Source organism: Salvelinus fontinalis, chromosome 18 (genome assembly GCF_029448725.1).
Source record: "Salvelinus fontinalis isolate EN_2023a chromosome 18, ASM2944872v1, whole genome shotgun sequence".
NCBI classification, from domain to species: Eukaryota; Metazoa; Chordata; class Actinopteri; order Salmoniformes; family Salmonidae; genus Salvelinus; species Salvelinus fontinalis.
Genome location: NC_074682.1, coordinates 15,792,440 through 15,812,696, shown reverse-complemented (window position 1 = coordinate 15,812,696; position 20,257 = coordinate 15,792,440). Strand labels below are relative to the sequence as shown.

General features: G+C 45.6%; 1 protein-coding gene across 4 annotated transcripts in view; it reads left to right on the top strand.

Annotated features, from left to right (window-relative positions):
- Positions 1-20,257, top strand: part of LOC129815053 (protein NDRG3-like) — a 64,537-nt gene that overhangs the window by 22,535 nt on the left and 21,745 nt on the right. For 3 of the 4 annotated variants that reach the window (XM_055868361.1, XM_055868359.1, XM_055868362.1), the window contains exons 2-3: positions 2,959-3,030; positions 4,545-4,577. In XM_055868361.1, the coding sequence (XP_055724336.1) occupies positions 2,974-3,030; positions 4,545-4,577 (90 nt within the window). In that variant the 5' untranslated portion in view covers positions 2,959-2,973. Of the gene's footprint in view, positions 1-2,958; positions 3,031-4,544; positions 4,578-19,124; positions 19,499-20,257 lie in introns of those variants that run through there. The other variant, XM_055868360.1, reaches the window with a different exon arrangement.

The following is a 20,257-nucleotide window of genomic DNA, read 5'->3' as shown; positions in this document are numbered from 1 at the left end:
CTAGGACTTTAGTATATTGCTGGGGTGAAGACCGTGAGCTTTCTTCAGTTGAGTGGCTGTGGTTTTTCTCAGACATGATCTCCAGTGATGTTTTTCCTAGCGCTCAGTCCCAAGTCACTGTTGCAGTGTGGTGGGCTGTTGAACATTGATAGGAGGAGGCACTGGGTGCAGCGTGCTGAGAGCTAAAATTAACCACGAGAACAGCTACTGTGTCTGTGTGTGTCCACGCATCTCCTTAACCTTTTCATAAACGAGACCGTTGATAGCCATACTGTATTCAGAATATCCATAATCCACTACCAGTCAGGTCTTCCAGACAGTTATGCACCTCATTGTACTGTTTTAGCTGTTTCCGCCATTCCCCCTTCCTCCATATTTATCAATGCACTTGTCATGTTCTTAGAATCGTCTGATGTCAGGGGCATTTAACCAAATGTGACCATCTCTCTAATGGACTCCCAGTCAAATATGTGTCCACAGAGAGCAAACACATGCCTTGTCTATCCATCTGTCCTCTAGGCTATCTCCTCTTAACTCTCATTGCCTGAATAATCTCTGAATGACTATCTGAAGTGTGTTACATGGCACAGTGGATGAATGTGACCACAGGGAAGGAGTTAGATGATTTAGTGTCTCTCTCCAGACCTACATTGCCCCGATCTGTTCCTCCCATTATAGTCTATCTCTTCGCCTTGTCTCTTTGGCTCTCATTTGTCCCAAGGGGCTCCTAGCTTAGAATAAACATCGCCGGCTTTGTCTCTATGGCAACCGCAGCACACTGCGTACAGTAGAATGTGAATCTGTTGGAGACGGAGGTGTCTAGACGTGACCTGTCTTATAGTTAACGTGGGACAGGGTCGGGCCATAGAAAATATACAATACCACTTCCTATTGTGGGATAGCTCTTAGGGATTTACTCTCCCCCCCCAAATGAGAGAGGGGAATTCCACGAGAACTGTATTATGTCAAATGTATGCCAAACAAAGTTTAACAAACCATACAACTCTCTGCACAATGACTACTTCGAACAATTATACATAGTAAAAAAAATACATTTACTGGAAAAACTGTGCAAATGCAAAGTTTGGTAACAGATTTACAGTAAAATATCCCTGTTATTCTGTTACCAAACTTTGTATCTGCACAGTTCTTCCTGTAAATGTGTTTTTATCAAATATTCCGTGGAAATTGTTCAAAGTATTCATTGTGCATGGAGTTCTGTGGTTTGTTAAACAAAAACCATTAATTTAAACATTTATTATACATTTTTATAGTGAAAAATCTGGGTCTCAGTGTAATTCCATTTACCATGGAATTTCTTAGAGCAATTGAGGTTTGCTTGTCAGGTAACCCAGTACGGGTCAAAGGAGTTGAGGTGGGAAATGAACCTGTTTGTCTGTCATTTGGCTATAAGCCTGACCCTGCCCCCTGGGGGCTGCGTTAGCCGATTAGAAGTCTATGATTACAGTTGGCCTTTGCTACCGGCCCACTTTCTGTGTCAGCGCTGAGGAAATGTTGGATTGATCCGTTTAGTCTGGTCAAGCATGCAGAATATTTGTTTTTCTTTTTTCTAGCTTCTTGTCAAAATATTATTTAGTTCCTTTGAGCCGGATTTGTCAACAGGATTGCTGGGCATATTTTCACCCTGCTAAGTACCGTCGACGCTTGATGTACAGGCATAAGCTACCGTTTTGATTACTTTTATGTGATGGAACGTCCAGTCTGTTTCAGGAAGACAGTGAAGTCTTGCCACAGGGATATATTATGTATGTATATTATATTTCACTCATCAGACGGAGGCTATTTACAATGGTCATGCACTATATCAGGTCTAAGAACAGCCTAATGCTTCCTGCTGACTCAAACTGGGATGACGTAATCTGTGGAGTGGAGCTGTTCTGGTTGGTTGAGTTCCAGGCAGTCCAAGCAAATCACCAACCCACCCTGAAGGTGAAATGCTACTTCAGCTCAAGGTTGTCAGAGGCGGGCCCTGACACAGGAAGTGATTGTAGTACTGGAACTCCCATTGGCTGTTGTTAATCCAATACCCATTGCCTTTTCTTTTGAAGACCAGCCTTCACTGTATTTGTACTGTACATTTTTAGAGCAATTTTTCTGTTAATTGAGCTTGTTAATATGAGTATATAAAAAAATATAGGTGAGAGTTAGTTACAATATGGGCTCAGTTTTATTTTATTCTGTTGTTAGAAGCACTGACCTAAGAGAAGGCCTCTAGATGATATCTCCTGTTATCCGTAACATGATCTCGTCTTTCAGAGAGCCAGGTAACAGAACACCATTAAGGTCCTCACCTTGAGCAGGCGGCGATGGGGTAAAAGGGTCTGGCAATGGTGGGGGTGATTGCGTGCCGCCCGGGCGTCGTCTCTCTCGGTGAAATTATTTGCCAGGACAAACTGAGGCCTCAAGGGGAAAACAAATGAGGGACTTGTGTGGTATCCCTGCTTGCCTTTCTTCCTGCCTGTCTCGTCCCTGGGTCTAAACTATGAAAGGATAGAATCACCTTTTACACAGACAGTCAGAATTCTCTTGAACCCCTCAGCTCCATCATCATCCTCGTCACGGCGACACAGCTCAGGTCTGTTCGGGAGAGTCCCAGGGGAGGAATGACAGGGCACGACACACCTCTCTCATCCCACATAAACAGATCAATCAGCCTGTTGTGTAGTTACTAACTGCTCCCATGTTAACTAATAGCGAGAAGCTGACATGAATCTGAACATTTTATCGACGCAGCAGGGGTCTCTCAGATCTTTGTGTTTGCATTGACACATACCATCATACAAAGACTATTATTTGCATGTGCTATAATTGTGCAACTCTAATTTCTGAAGATGTGCTATGTATGCCATGTGTAGCTCACAGAGAGGGAGACAAGAAATTCACCTGTCTGTCTCTCTGCCTCCTCTCTCTCTGTCTGTCTCTCTCTGTACGGTGTAGTGACAAGACAGGAAGATGGATGAGCTACAGGACGTGCAGTTGACTGAGATCAAGCCCCTGCTGACTAATAAGGTGAGAGGATGAGATGACCACTTGAATGGGAGATTTATACATACACAGACAGATGTGCAGAATGTTGCCTATACATGACACACAGAGACTTATTCAGTATTTGTCACCAGTTTGAACAGTGCCTCTCTCCCCACTCCAGAACGCTGTTCATCAAAGTGAATTATTTATCATCTCAGCTTCACTGTAGTGAGGGAAGAGTCAATAGAAGAACAAAAAGCAAGCGATGGAGTTAGGCTCAAGAGAGCGAAACAGAGGATAGAGAGAGATGGAGGGAGAGGAGGGAAAGATGAAAGGGGAAGCTAGCATCAACTCTGCTCTTTTTTTGTGAGCTTGAAAGATTCAGGTGCGAGGGGGGGAAACCTCCAGCAGATCAAAGCTTCCTTCCCACGGTTCCTCAAGGACCTCCGTCTACACTGCAGCATCAGGGAGGGCATGAGCTCCCAGCCTGCCTTGGAGGAGGAAGTCAGCCCATCTGTGTAGATTGACCGCTATTAAACCCAGGGGGGACTATTCTGTTCCAGACAGTTCCAGTGCGACCTGGAATTTTCCTTTAGGAGCACCAGTACGCCTAGAAAAATGACAGATTCTAGCTTTACTACCCCAAATATTTTGCATTGTGCTCCTAAATTTCTTTGTGTACATCTGGGGGTTTTTAAACTCAGGCGCATACGTGGTCCTTGTAAAACAAAGGTCAGCGTAGAGCCCTGTAGACTCTCTGCTTCACAGGAAATAAGTTGATGTATAGGTTGAGGCAGAGGGTGCTGCGCCATGCATCATGGGCTGAACAGGCCATTTATCACCTGACAGTGGTGCTGGTGAAGTGGGCTGGCTGTGGAAAGAGAGGAAGAGGAGAAGTGCGAGGGTTCACTCCCGTCATTATCTGTCCACGTTAAGCAGACCGCCTGCCTTCCCTCATTTGGGACAACAACTCCCATTGTTAGTGTAGAGACAAGACCATCTTGTCAATGTATATAGTATCTCGGCTGTGGACCGGTTGAAGGAAGTAAGGCAGAATCAGGAGCTCATTTGAATGAATGGGTTTATGGCTGACCTCTCACTCCATCTAGTGGCCAGGCCACCTCATTAAGAACCAAGCAGACACTCACAGGAGCCTGCAGGATAGACGTGAGGACATACAGACGGTAATGAGATTATAGGTGAGGGAGATAGATGGGATAGCATATTTCGTCTGTCAATCAGCCAGTGCCTGTATACTGAAACTCCCATAGCCGTGTTTTCTAAAATACTGTAGGGCTCCCAAGTGGGGCAGCGGTCTAAGGCACTGCATCTCAGTGCTAGAGGCGTCACTACAGACCCTGGTTCGATTCCAGGCTGTATCACGATTGGGAGTCCCATAGGGCAGTGCACAATTGGCCCAGCGTGGTTAGGGTTTGGCCTGGGTAGGGCGTCATTGTAAATAAGAATTTGTTCTTAACCAACTTGCCTAGTTAAATATCATGTTTTCTAACATCCAACACCTCATTAACATACCTTTCTTTCCTCTTTTCTCTCAGAATTCCCATAACTTCCAGGACTTTGACTGCCAGGTGAGTGTCTCCAGTTCTATAAGAAACGGATGCTGTTTTGTACTGCTCTATTTCAGTGATTTGATTCAGGCCAGGAGAGCTTTGAAAGGGCTCTCCTCTCAATTCCTGTTAATTGAGCCAAACAGAGGGAAGGTGTTCTGCTCAGGTAACAAGTGGTGGTTTGGGGACATGGCCTCCTTCTGATCCTCCTGCATTTAGTTTGCCCTGGATTTAACTGGAGTTCCTTTCTCACAATGAAAAGTCTGCAGGTGGAATGGTGATGCTAATTTCACAAGCCAAGTGGTGGAAAACATGTTTCTTTTGAGACTGGCTCAGCTTTATTTGTTGGTGTGTACGCAGCAAACACAAACAGCAGCATTAGTAGTGACCTTTGGGTCACCCTCCCACTGGCCCTAAGCTCAGAGTTATGCCCCCGCTCCCCAGCTCCTGTGCTGTGTGTGAGTCTGCTGATGGAGGAGTTGAGGCCGAGCCATGGAGAGCGCGGGACAGCCTGGCATTCATAGTGGGCCTCCAGCCATACAAGGCTCAGTGAGGTGTACTACAAATCACGTTTGAGGAATTAGTGAGGTTACTTTGGTCAACTCTTAGTTCATCTCGGGTTAACCGGTACAACAAAAGTGACTCACCTTTTAGCCAGGTACATTTCTATGGCAACGTATCCTTCAGAACTAAATCAAATCAAATGTATTTATATAGCCCTTCGTACATCAGCTGATATCTCAAAGTGCTGTACAGAAACCCAGCCTAAAACCCCAAACAGCAAGCAATGCAGGTGTAGAAGCACGGTGACTAGGAAAAACTCCCTAGAAAGGCCAAAACCTAGGAAGAAACCTAGAGAGGAACCAGGCTATGAGGGGTGGCCAGTCCTCTTCTGGCGGTGCCGGGTGGAGATTATAACAGAACATGGCCAAGATGTTCAAATGTTCATAAATGACCAGCATGGTCAAATAATAATAATCACAGTAGTTATCGAGGGTGCAGCAAGTCAGCACCTCAGGAGTAAATGTCAGTTGGCTTTTTTAGCACGTCCGGTGAACAAGTCAGGGTTCCAGAACCACAGGCAGAACAGTTGAAACTGGAGCAGCAGCAAGGCCAGGTGGACTGGGGACAGCAAGGAGTCATCATGCCAGGTAGTCCTGACGCATGGTCCTAGGGCTCAGGTCCTCCGAGAGAGAGAAAGAAGGAGAGAATTAGAGAGAGCATACTTAAATTCACACAGGACACCGGATAAGACAGAAGTCCTCCAGATATAACAAACTGACCCTAGCCCCCCGACACATAAACTACTGCAGCATAAATACTGGAGGCTGAGACAGGAGGGGTCAGGAGACACTGTGGCCCCAGCCGATGATACCCCCGGACAGGGCCAAACAGGAAGGATATAACCCCACCCACTTTGCCAAAGCACACCCCCCACACCACTAGAGGGAAATCTTCAAACACCAACTTACCATCCTGAGACAAGGCCGAGTATAGCCCACAAAGATCTCCGCCACGGCACAAACCAAGGGGGGGCGCCAACCCAGACAGGAAGATCACGTCAGTGACTCAACCCACTCAAGTGACGCACCCCTCCTAGGGACGGCATGAAAGAGCACCAGTAAGCCAGTGACTCAGCCCCTGTAATAGGGTTAGAGGCAGAGAATCCCAGTGGAGAGAGGGGAACCGGCAGGGCAGAGACAGCAAGGGTGGTTCGTTGCTCCAGAGCCTTTCCGTTCACCTTCACACTCCTGGGCCAGACTACACTCAATCATATGACCTACTGAAGAGATGAGTCTTCAGTAAAGACTTAAAGGTTGAGACCGAGTCTGCGTCTCTCACATGGGTAGGCAGACCATTCCATAAAAATGGAGATCTATAGGAGAAAGCCCTTCCTCCAGCTGTTTGCTTAGAAATTCAAGTAACCTGTAACCCGTCTTGTAACCTGCTCCGGGGCAGGCTAACTCCATGTATCTTTAGCCGGGAGTTGAGGACCAATTAAATCAGATTCCCTCCCTCTCGCAAAGATTGTGCCTTTGTCCCCTTGGACTAGCCATGGGCGATATGAACATGCAGTTACAAGCCTAGCTCGAGCAGGTTCAAGTAAGGGGCGGGTGCATGATCAATATCTACCTTTTGTAATATGGATATAGCCTGAGCTGGAATGTGAAGCTGGCTAGCTTTATAAAAACCCGAGTAGATCTTGCTTGCTTCGTAGTGTTGACGGCTTGGTTGTTTAGCAACAAAACCGATGCATGTGCAACTATGGTGAAAACAGATGGGGTTGGCTTTGTTGACTAAATGTAAACTACATTTTGTCTCCAATGTTTATTGAAAATATAAATCAATTTGCACAGTGAGCACTTGTTGTCTCTCAAATAAATTGTTACAGTAGTTGGTTAGCTAGCTTTAGCAAATGTTTGTCAAAACACCTCAAAACAAGACATGGTTTCAAGAACAAGATGAAACTAACTGAAACTAGCCACTTACTGTTCCCCCACATGGCAGTTTCTTGTCATTCTTGCTCGCTATTTGGCCATCCAGAATAACAACAACACGCTGACTGCTGCACCATGGAAGCATGCACATCGTTTTCAGCTAACCCATCTATACCATCTATACCATTCTGGTTAAACTGTGATAGACTTGAGATGGGGTTCATCATGGGGTGGTTGTGGTTACGGCAGCCATTTTGGTTCTGGAGTTGTATCTGTCAGTTGCTCTGGTATGGTTCTCTATCAATGTACAATTGAACAAGTGACGTTTTATTTCATGATTAAGGTTTTATTTTGATGCTTTGAACTTGTGCAGATTCTGGTGTGTTAAGTTGTTGTAAGGCCATGTTCTGTGGACAAACCTTTTATGGGAAAATACTGAGTCGTGACTCGTTAAACCACACCAGCCTGAGGCCCTGAGGATCAAGACAACAGCCAATGAATGCCTTTTCGTTCTCCATTACACAGCGAATCACTGCCATGTAACACTGAGTGGGAAGAAGAAGAAGAAGAAGAGGTGGAGTGGTTTCTGTGATATTGTATGATATTGTGTGATGTCTAAATACATTTCAAACATGCAAATAGAACTGCCAGACAGGATAATTATTAGTGATCGATACAGTTACATATCGGGATATTATTTTTTTGACAATGTATTGTTTTGACCTGCGTTAGTTGGCTGTATTTTCACCAAAACGCCAGTATTCTTCCTTCATAGCTTGTGCTCCATCTTCTTTTTAAATAGGGAGCCAATTTGTTTTCAGCACTTTAATGTCCATGACTGATCAGACATCTGGTCAATGTTTGGAATATTGAATTGCACTAAAATCATAGTATCGAATCGCGATACATATAGAATAAATTTCATTGCAATACATATCGTATCGGCACCTAAGTATCATGATAATATCGTGTCTTGAGGTCCCTGGTAATTCCCAGACTTAGTTATTATTAGCATACATACATACATAGTCAGAAATGGATCTGAATTATTTTGGTATGCATCTGCTGAAAGTGGACAGTGGTCTGTGTAAACACAGTACAAAATACGTACAGATGATGGTTTGCTTTTCAACTGTTTGGATGCTGCCTCTCAGGCTGTAAAGGGTTAACTAACACTGGCTCTCTCAGCCTCCTGCAGTCTTCCCTGTTCCCTGTATCATCTCCTGGTGCATTCGGAAAGTATTTTTAGTTTACGTTTTTGCAAATGTATAAAAAAAAATATTTAAAAAAATCCTTATTACATAAGTATTCAGACCCTTTGCTATGAGACTCAAAATTGAGCTCGGGTGCATCCTGTTTCCATTTTTTTTTTCTTTTTTTTTTTTTTTTTTCACCTTTATTTAACCAGGTAGGCTAGTTGAGAACAAGTTCTCATTTGCAACTGCGACCTGGCCAAGATAAAGCATAGCAGTGTGAACAGACAACAACACAGAGTTACATATGGAGTAAACAATAAACAAGTCAATAACATGGTAGAAAAAAGAGAATCTATATACAATGTGTGCAAAAGGCATGAGGTAGGCAATAAATCGAGTAATTACAATTTAGCAGATTAACACTGGAGTGATAAATCATCAGATGATCATGTGCAAGAAGAGATACTGGTGTGCAAAAGAGCAGAAAAGTAAATAAATAAAAGCAGTATGGGGGGTGAGGTAGGTAAATTGGGTGGGTAGTTTACAGATGGACTATGTACAGCTGCAGCGATCGGTTAGCTGCTCGGATAGCAGATTTTTAAAGTTGTTGAGGGAGATAAAAGTCTCCAACTTCAGAGATTTTTGCAATTCGTTCCAGTCGCAGGCAGCAGAGAACTGGAAGGAAAGGCGTCCAAATGAGGTTTTGGCTTTAGGGATGATCAGTGAGATACACCTGCTGGAGCGCGTGCTACGGGTGGGTGTAGCCATCGTGACCAGTGAACTGAGATAAGGCGGCACTTTACCTAGCATAGCCTTGTAGATGACCTGGAGCCAGTGGGTCTGACGACGAACATGTAGCGAGGGCCAGCCGACTAGGGCATACAGGTCGCAGTGGTGGGTCGTATAAGGTGCTTTAGTAACAAAACGGATGGCACTGTGATAGACTGCATCCAGTTTGCTGAGTAGAGTATTGGAAGCTATTTTGTAGATGACATCGCCGAAGTCGAGGATCGGTAGGATAGTCAGTTTTACTAGGGTAAGTTTGGCGGCGTGAGTGAAGGAGGCTTTGTTCCGGAATAGAAAGCCGACTCTAGATTTGATTTTGGATTGGAGATGTTTGATATGAGTCTGGAAGGAGAGTTTGCAGTCTAGCCAGACACCTAGGTACTTATAGATGTCCACATATTCTAGGTCGGAACCGTCCAGGGTGGTGATGCTAGTCGGGCGTGCGGGTGCAGGCAGCGAACGGTTGAAAAGCATGCATTTGGTTTTACTAGCGTTTAAGAGCAGTTGGAGGCCACGGAAGGAGTGTTGTATGGCATTGAAGCTCGTTTGGAGGTTAGATAGCACAGTGTCCAAGGAAGGGCCGGAAGTGTACAGAATGGTGTCGTCTGCATAGAGGTGGATAAGGGAATCGCCCGCAGCAAGAGCAACATCATTGATGTATACAGAGAAAAGAGTCGGCCCGAGAATTGAACCCTGTGGTACCCCCATAGAGACTGCCAGAGGACCGGACAACATGCCCTCCGATTTGACACACTGAACTCTGTCTGCAAAGTAGTTGGTGAACCAGGCAAGGCAGTCATTAGAAAAACCGAGGCTACTGAGTCTGCCGATAAGAATATGGTGATTGACAGAGTCGAAAGCCTTGGCCAGGTCGATGAAGACGGCTGCACAGTAATGTCTTTTATCGATGGCGGTTATGACATCGTTTAGTACCTTGAGCGTGGCTGAGGTGCACCCGTGACCGGCTCGGAAACCGGATTGCACAGCGGAGAAGGTACGGTGGGATTCGAGATGGTCAGTGATCTGTTTGTTGACTTGGCTTTCGAAGACCTTAGATAGGCAGGGCAGGATGGATATAGGTCTGTAACAGTTTGGGTCCAGGGTGTCTCCCCCTTTGAAGAGGGGGATGACCGCGGCAGCTTTCCAATCCTTGGGGATCTCAGATGATACGAAGGAGAGGTTGAACAGGCTGGTAATAGGGGGTGCGACAATGGCGGCGGACAGTTTCAGAAATAGGGGGTCCAGATTGTCAAGCCCAGCTGATTTGTATGGGTCCAGGTTTTCCAGCTCTTTCAGAACATCTGCTATCTGGATATGGGTAAAGGAGAAGCTGGGGAGGCTTGGACGAGTAGCAGCGGGGGGGGGGGGGGGGGGGGGGGGGGGGGGGGGGGGGGGGCTGTTGGCCAAGGTTGGAGTCGCCAGGAGGAAGGCATGGCCAGCCATTGAGAAATGTATGTTGAAGTTTTCGATTATCATGGACTTATCAGTGGTGACCGTGTTACCTAGCCTCAGTGAAGTGGGCAGCTGGGAGGAGGTGCTCTTGTTTTCCATGGACTTTACAGTATCCCAGAACTTTTTGGAGTTAGAGCTACAGGATGCAAATTTCTGCTTGAAAAAACTGGCCTTTGCTTTCCTGACTGACTGCGTGTATTGGTTCCTGACTTCCCTGAACAGTTGCATATCGCGGGGGCTCTTCGATGCTATTGCAGTTCGCCACAGGATGTTTTTGTGCTGGTCGAGGGCAGTCAGGTCTGGAGTGAACCAAGGGCTATATCTGTTCTTGGTTCTGCATTTTTTGAACGGAGCATGCTTGTCTAATATGGTGAGGAAGTAACTTTTAAAGAATGACCAGGCATCCTCAACTGACGGGATGAGGTCAATATCCTTCCAGGGTACCCGGGCCAGGTCGATTAGAAAGGCCTGCTCGCAGAAGTGTTTTAGGGAGCGTTTGACAGTGATGAGGGGTGGTCGTTTGGCCGCGGACCCGTGGCGGATACAGGCAATGAGGCAGTGATCGCTGAGATCTTGATTGAAGACAGCAGAGGTGTATTTGGAGGGCAAGTTGGTCAGGATAATGTCTATTAGGGTGCCCATGTTTACGGACTGAGGGTTGTACCTGGTGGGTTCCTTGATGATTTGTGTGAGATTGAGGGCATCAAGCTTAGATTGTAGGACTGCCGGGGTGTTAAGCATATCCCAGTTTAGGTCACCTAACAGAACAAACTCTGAAGCTAGATGGGGAGCGATCAATTCACAGATGGTGTCCAGGGCACAGCTGGGAGCTGAGGGGGGTCGGTAGCAGGCGGCAACAGTGAGAGACTTATTTCTGGAGAGATTAATTTTTAAAATTAGAAGTTCGAACTGTTCGGGCATAGACCTGGAAAGTATGACAGAACTTTGCAGGCTATCTCTGCAGTAGATTGCAACTCCTCCCCCTTTGGCAGTTCTATCTTGACGGAAAGTGTTATAGTTGGGTATGGAAATCTCAGAATTTTTGGTGGCCTTCCTAAGCCAGGATTCGGACACGGCGAGGACATCAGGGTTGGCAGAGTGTGCTAAAGCGGTGAGTAAGGCAAACTTAGGGAGGAGGCTTCTGATGTTGACATGCATGAGGCCAAGGCTTTTTCGATCACAGAAGTCAACAAATGAGGGTGACTGGGGACATGCAGGGCCTGGGTTTACCTCCACATCACCCGAGGAACAGAGGAGGAGTAGGATGAGGGTGCGGCTAAAGGCTATCAAAACTGGTCGCCTAGAGCGTTGGGGACAAGGAATAAAAGGAGCAGATTTATGGGCGTGGTAGAATAGATTCTGGGCATAATGTGCAGACCAGGGTATGGTGGGGCACGGGTACAGCGGAGGCAAGCCCAGGCACTGGGTGATGATAAGAGAGGTTGTATCTCTGGACATGCTGGTCTCAATGGGTGAGGTCACCGCATGTGTGGGGGGTGGGACAAAGGAGGTATCAGAGGTACAGAGAGTGGAACTACGGGGTCCATTGCAAACCAAAACAATGATAACTAGCCTGAACAACAGTATGCAAGGCATATTGATATTTGAGGGAGACATGCAATAAGGCGTAAAGTGATTGCAGGTCTTGATTGGGAGAGCTAGCTAAAACAACAGGTGATATAACAGCAGCTAGTCAGATAACACAGCAACAGTAGGTAAAAATGGCGACGGCTAGGCAGAGAGGGTCGGATTAACTACACACAGATCCTGAGTTAAAGCACAGAGCCGACAGATAAAACACAAATAAACGGAATGGAGTACCGTGAATTAATGGACAGTCAAGCAGGCATCAGCTATGTAGCCAAGTGATCATAAAATTGATCACCCTTGAGATGTTTCTACAACTTGATTGGAGTCCACCTGTGGTAAATTCAACTGATTGGACATGATTTGGAAAGGCACAACACCTGTCTATATAAGGTTCCACAGTTGACAGTGCATGACAGAGCAAAAACCAAGCCATGAGGTCAAAAGGAATTGTCCGTAGAGCTTCGAGACGACAGGGTTGTGTCGAGGCACAGATCTGGGGAAGTGTACCAAAAAATGTCTGCAGCATTGAAGGTCCCCAAGAACACAGTGGCCTCCATCATTCTTAAATGGAGAAGTTTGGAACCACCAAGACTCTTCCTAGAGATGGCCACCAGACCAAACAGAGCAATTGGGGGAGAAAGAACTTGGTCAGGGAGGTGACCAAGAACAGAATGGTCACTCTGACAGAGCTCCAGAGTTCCTCTGTGGAGATGGGAGAACCTTCCAGAAGGACAACCATCTCTTCAGCAATCCACCAATCAGGCTTTTATGATAGAGTGGCCAGATGGAAGCCATTTCTCAGTAAAAGGCACATGACACCCCGCTTGAAGTTTGCCAAAAGGCACCTAAAGGACACTCAGACCACGAGAAACAAGATTCTCTGGTCTGATGAAACCAAGGTGGAACTCTTTGGCCAGAATGCCAAGCATTCATTTTTGGAGGAAACCTTGCACCATCCCTACGGTGAAGTGGGATGGTGCATCCACCTCTGGCCTGCTCGCCTCCCTACCACTGAGGAAGTACAGTTCCCGCTCAGCCCAGTCAAAACTGTTCGCTGCTTTGGCACCCCAATGGTGGAACAAACTCCCTCACGACGCCAGGACAGCGGAGTCAATCACCATCTTCCGGAGACACCTAAAACCCCACCTCTTTAAGGAATACCTAGGATAGGATAAAGTAACCCTTCTGACCCCCCCCCCCCCCCCTTAAAAGATTTAGACGCACTATTGTAAAGTGGCTGTTCCACTGGATGTCATAAGGTGAATGCACCAATTTGTAAGTCGCTCTGGATAAGAGCGTCTGCTAAATGACTTAAATGTAAATGTAATGTATGTTTTTCAGTGGCAGGGACTGGGTGGCTAGTCAGGATCGAGGGAAAGTTTAACAGAGCAAAGTACAGAGGTCTTTGATGAAATACTGCTCCAGAGCACTCAGGATCTTAGACTCGGGTGAAGGATCACCTTCCAACAGGACAATAACCCTAAGCACACAGCCAAGACAATGCAGGACTGGCCCAACCAGAACTCGGACTTGAACCCGATCGAACATCTCTGAAGAGACCCTCAATATCTGTGCAGGGATGCCCCCCATCCAACCTGACAGAGCTTGAGAGGATCTGCAGAGAAGAATTGGAGAAACTCTCCAAATACAGGTGTGCCAAGATGGTAGCGGCATACCCAAGAAGACTCGAGGTTGTAATCGCTGCCAAAGGTGCTTCAACAAAGTTCTGAGTAAAGGGTCTGAATACTTATGTAAATGTGATATTTGCAACATTTTTTTTTTTTTTTTTACTTTTTTTTGCTTTGTCATTATATGATATTGTATGTAATTTGATGCCTCCCCCCAATTTAATCAATTTTAGTATAGGGCTGTAACAAAATGTGAAAGTCAAGGGGTCTGAATACTTTCCAAATGCACTGTATCTACTGCATGTAGGAGAGTAAGCATGCTCAGTGGAGCAGGGCTGGTGCTCTCCTTCTCCAGGTGGTCCTGTCTGTGCACCCATCCACCCTTCATGCATGCACTCAGCCACACACATTGGCCTTGTCACTCACACACACACACACACACACATTCAGACATACAGTATTGTCTTCACTTTTGCCACATCCAACAGACAACCCGCCGTGTTTTACATCTAGCCAGCGTCATTATTACAGAAGCTCCCATTAGTCGGTCCACTGCAGCACTGCTGTGACGTCATCACCCAGAGACTGTGTGTGTGTGTGGATGGGAGGGGGAGACTGGGCCAAACGGTGTGGTATCAGTCTTCATTCTCCACAGGGATGCTGCCCATGTCTTACATCATAGGGAGGTATCCACTAGATGTGTCACCCTCCCTCCCTTCACACATGTACACTGTTGCAGGAATTCTTAACAAAATGATGGAGCTAGAAATGGCTATGCTTTCAAAATGGAAACGTGTGAAGGGATGCTAAATGAGTGCAATCCCAGGAGACCTGCTCTGGCAGCTGCAGTGATACGAAGGAGCGAGTAATGGGATGCTTAGCTCTGTTCAACATCACAATTTATTTCTCCTTGCAAATGGTGTAGGCCTAATGGTGTAGGCCTAATCCATTTCAGATGTATTGTTCTCCTATGTACAGTAAATATACTGAACAAAAATATGAACGCAACATGTGACAACTTCAAAGATTTTACTGAGTTACAGTTCATAGAAGGAAATTAGTCAATTGAAAAAAAAATGCATTAGGCCCTAATCTATGGATTTCACATGACTGAGAATACTGATACACACCTGCTGGTCACAACTTTTTTTTAAGGTAGGATCGTAGATCAGACAACCAGTCAGTATCTGACGTGACCACCATTTGCCTCATGCAGCGTGACATCTCCTCTGCATAGAGTTGATCCAGCTGTTGATTGTGGCCTGTGGAATGTTGTCCCACTCCTCCTCAATGGCTGTGCGAAGTTGCGGGATATAGGCGGGAACTGGAACACGCTGTAGTACATGTGTTCCAGCTGTCGTACACCTCAATGGTTGACATGTCTGGTGGGTATGCAGGCCATGGTAGATCTGGGACATTTCCAACTTCCAGGAATTGTGTACAGAAAGCCTTGTGACATGGGGCTGTGCATTATCATGCTGAAACATGAGGTGATGGCGGCAGATGAATGGCACGACAATGAATCTTGTCACGATTCTCTGTGCATTCAAATTGCCATCGATAAAATGCAATTGTGTTTGTTGTCTGTAGCTTATGCCTGCCCAAACCATAACCCCACTGCCACCATGGGGCACTCTGTACAGAACGTTGACATCAGCAAACCGCTTGCTCGGACGACGCCATACACATGGTCTGCGGTTGTGAGGCCGGTTGGACGCACTACCAAATTCTCTAAAATGACATTGGAAAAGGGGGACACCAAGTCAGTTGTACAACTGAATTCCTTCAACTGAAATGTGTCTTCCTCATTTAACCCAACCCCTCTGAATCAGAGAAGTGCCCGGGGGCTGCCTTAATCAACATCCACGGCACCCGGAGAACATTGCCTTGTTCAGGGGCAGAACGACAGATTTTTACCTTGTTAGCTCGGGGATTTGATCCAGCAACTTTTCGGTTACTGGCCCAACGCTCTAACCACTAGGCTACCCACCACCCCTCAGAGGCAGCTTATGGTGGAGAAGTGTACATTCAATTCTTTGGCAACAGCTCCGGTGGACATTTCTGCAGTCAGCATGCCAATTGCACGCTCCCTCAACTTGAGACATCTGTGGCATTGTGTTTGTGTGACAAAACTGCACAGCGTTTTGTGCATATGGAACATTTCTGGGATATTTTATTTCAGAACATGAAACATGGGACAAACACTTTACATGTTGCATTTAATTTTGTTCAGTGTAGACTAGAATGAATGTAAAGAACCTGACAATAACTTTGGCTTGACCTTGGCCTCGTCCAGGAAATGCACTGTCCTCTCTCTTCCCCTTCAGTGGGTGAAATGTCTCGGTATAGCGTCAAACTTGGATTGCAAGTCATTGCTGTGGCCCCTTGTGTTTTGCTGATCTTATTTAGCCCAGGAGAGGGCGCTGTAAGCCTGTCTGATGGTACGGAGCAGAGGAGCTGATCTTTAGCGTGATGTGCCAGTACACAGGTTTGGGTGGGTTACTTTCTAAATTGTAATCCGTTACTAGTTACCTGCCCAAAATTTTATTCAGTAATTTTGGGATTACCCGAACTCAGTAACGTAATCTGATTACATTCAGTTACTTTTAGATTACTTTCCCCTTAAGAGGCATTAGAAGACAAAAAATATATGTTACCAACTGAACAACATCTATAGCAGGATAAATCCATGTTAAAGTTTACATAGCTGGCCATAAATGGATGTTACATTTTACCTTATGGGTTGGTTATGTAGGCTTCTTCTAACCTATTGCTTTCTACTACATATAATACTACGATTCAATTAGACTTTGGTTTTAATGTAAAGATATATCAGAATTCCAGTCATTCCAATAAATGTTATACCCCTTGATCTTCAAGAATAGAACTTGGAAATATGGAAGTATAGATTAACCAAAAAATTCTCCTGAGCATAACCCCAAACCTAAGGGTTTATTAGCCAGCCCTACTCTGTTGTTTATTATTTTGTTGTCATGGAGGACTGATTGGGCTCATTGATTGGAGTATAAAATAAATGCTGCGCTCATGGAATGGCATGATTTGAGCACTACTGAAAAGTGCTATTTACATGTGAAAAATGAATGCCATATGCTGCATTTGCTATAGGCCTATTGTTTACTTTTTTGTTGTTGACACTGTGATATCTTGATAATATGCAGCTGTTTAAAGGGCAAATCCACAGATGAAACAATAACAAAATGGGCACCCCGCCTCTGTTTTGGTAAAAAGCTGAGGGATGGGCCTGGAGAAATGTAACCACTCTCAGATTAATAGACAGAGCTATGGATGGAAAGACTGAGCAACCATGATATCAACATTATTATTTTAACCATGTTATGAGGCGAAACAGTGTTTGTTTACATTTACAAAGTTTACAAACATTGGAGAAAAACAAGTTTATATTTTGGGATCTCATGGAGTGTGACAGTTGAACTGAGTTCATGAGGCATTTCTAAGTTATATTCTTCAAGAATCAATGGATATACATTTATAAATCCAAAAATGGATGTAGCAACTACAGATTGCCCTTTTCTAAGTCTATCAAAAGTGTGCTAATTTGAGCATGTGTCCATTATGCCTATGGATTATTATTTTTTTTTATCAGCATGAATTAGATTGAGCAATAAAAGCCCCACTTTTCTCTTTTTATCCATATCACCGTAGACTACAACACTGCTGTCCTTCTTACCTTCAAGGGTTTATTCAAGTTGGATAATCTTTGGATGCTGACAGCAGTCGCACCATTGGAAGACATAGCTTGGACTGTAGCCTACAAAAGCCTATTCCTGCTCTTCTCCCTCGATCCATCAAACACATTTGGTGTGTCATCATAGTGGTCTCTGACTTGTGGTCAGACTCACTCAGGTGGAACAAACTTAAACTTGTGTCTTTTTTCAATGCTGATTTGAATGTCATTGAGAAAACAGAAGTGTCAAAGGTTTTGTTTTGTTAACATCCCTTCTGAATTTAAAAGTAATCCTCAAAGTAATCATCTAGTTTTTCAAAGGTATCTGTAATCTGATTACAATATTCAAGGTGGTAACGGATTACAGTTACCGTTTTTATTTGTGATTAGTTACTCCCCAACCCTGCGTGTAAAATACAGAAGGCTTGTCTATGTTATATTTAAAAAGGGCTGATATTAAAATGGAATTCAGATGTTGGTAGATGTGGTGAAAACAGTGCAGACGAAATACATCAGTGTCCCCTGTGACTATTTCTGTCCTCTACTTTCTCCTCTGAGTGTCCATCCATCTGTCTGTCTCCTTGGAGTGGGTGGTTGGTGCTGAGGCGGCAGTGTCTATATGACTCACAGGGAGGGAGGTGGCAGTATGGCTGTGTCACTCTCACTGTGGTGCCTGAGAGACTTCAAAACAGTCACGCTGAGTCTCTGTGATTGCATTCTATAAAACACTGTGGAATTGAACAAACGAAGACCGTAGTAAGAAATGTATGCCTGAATAAAAATGGTGGTGTTTATCAGTAAAAAGATGTGTGCATCGCTCCTGTGTGCATGAGAGAGCAGATATTGACATCCAAGTGGAGTAATTTATTCCAGAGATGCACGCATCATCATCATCATTAGACCGGTCAACGTGTGTTTGTACAGTATGCATGTGACACCCCCCTGTGGGGCAGTTCTATGTACGTTCCATTGGTCCCCTGATGGAAACTCCGCCCACCGGACCAGCTGCTTCCTGCAGGTAATAGAGAAGAGAACATGACAAATCAATAGGCTATCCAGCTCAATAAGTAAACGCATACAGTTCACAAACACACACTCACGGTAGTGATATAGAGCAACGTGGATTGTTATTACAGTGTAACAGCCATTTTGTTCATCTCTCTTCAACGCAAGATGCTCATTTGCAGCCCATCATAGTGACGGTGTGTTGGATTACCTTGGGGTCACAGCAGGTCGATTGATTGCAGGGTCGTTAGTGAATAAAATCAATATACTGAATGTCTTAGTTACTGGAAAATCTGCTGTTACAAAACCATGTTGGTGCATTGGAAGACTGAGCTCATATTGATATTCAATGCAGACCTTCTTCCCTCACTGTCTAGTCTGACACTCTGCGACAAGAAAATGGATTTCGTCATCATGTATTAGCCTGGTTGCTCACTGATGACAGGTGTAGTGCTTAATCCAATTCCAGCCCATAAACTGACATCTCAAGGTGATGCTCTGATAATTCAGCAGGATCAGACAGTGACTTTAGAGCGCAGCTGCTGAGCTGATGCAGAATACACTGGAGGAAGGGGTCAGTAGTCAACGTCAGCATCCCTTCCCTTTTACAGCACCCCTCTCTCTCTGTGACGTCAGAGTGCTGCATGTCTCCACCCCAGCACCCTCTCCACTCTCCATCCATCCCCCGCCCCCTTTCCTCTGTTCTCTAGCCCAACCCCTTTCTGCCCACCTGACCTGCTGAAATCCAATTAGAATTACCGGGACAAAGCCTTGGCTGCACAGACGCGCTGTGCTTACCAAGCACAAACTGCAGTCTCACTCTCTCCTTCTCCCACTCTCTTTTCCTCTCTTCCCTCCTCTCTGTCCCTCTGCATCTTTTCCATCCCTCTCTTTCAAAATATTCACTCTTTCTCTCACTCCATTTTAGCTGTCTGTCTTTCGCTCTCTCCCTTCCCTCTTGCTGGTCTAACTTGTGCAGCGAGTCTATCTCTTCTCTCGCTCTCTCTCTTGCTCTCTCGCTCCCCCCCCTGTGCTGCCTCCCTCTCTCCCTCCCTCCTAGCAGCACACAGTCCTCTCCTGCGTGGGAAACATGACAGCCATTCTGGACCTGGACCAGATCGCATGCTCTGGGAATGCAGTGGTGAGTGGGTCTAACTGACACACCTCGCTGGGTTTAGATTCAGGGTGCTGAGCCCCTGGCTCTCTGGGAGGGGCTGGACTGGGCAGGACTCCCTGGCTGGTTGGCAGCACACCTGCCTGTCTGCCTCCCCAGACAGACGGCTAAGCAGCTGAGACGTTTCAGTGTGCAGAGAGGCGTTTGCGTGGGCGGACGTTTGTCTGCAGGAGAACACTAGATTGTTCTTGTTTGCGTGCACTTACTGTCGAGACTGTGTGTATTTGTGTGCGGGGAAGTGCGTGTGTGTGTGTTGTCAACATAGACGTCATGAATGTGTTCTTGTGTGTTGGTACATTTTAATGTGATGGCATGAAATATGCATGCGTATACGTGTTCAGGAGTCTCAGCATACAGGACGGTATGCGGGAGGGTATGCGTATGTACCTGTCTGTGTGTGCACGTCTCTGGATGTACTGCATTTCTGTGTCTGTGTTTGCCAGATCGTGAAGAGAAAATAGCTGTTTTCTCTGTACATATCAGTGGTGTCCGAGACCAGCTAGACAGGCCTTGTGATCCCTGTGTGTGAACTGCAACAGTCTGACAGGGACCAGGAACGGATCTTTCACCCACATTACAACGACAGATCTGTTGAAGTCTGAAAGATATCCCACAAGGACCTTTTACAGACTGAATGTTGTTTTCAACCCCAAGACATAGACAGTGTGTGTGTGTGTGTATGTGTGTGTATGTGTGTGTGTGTGTGTGTGTGTGTGTGTGTGTGTG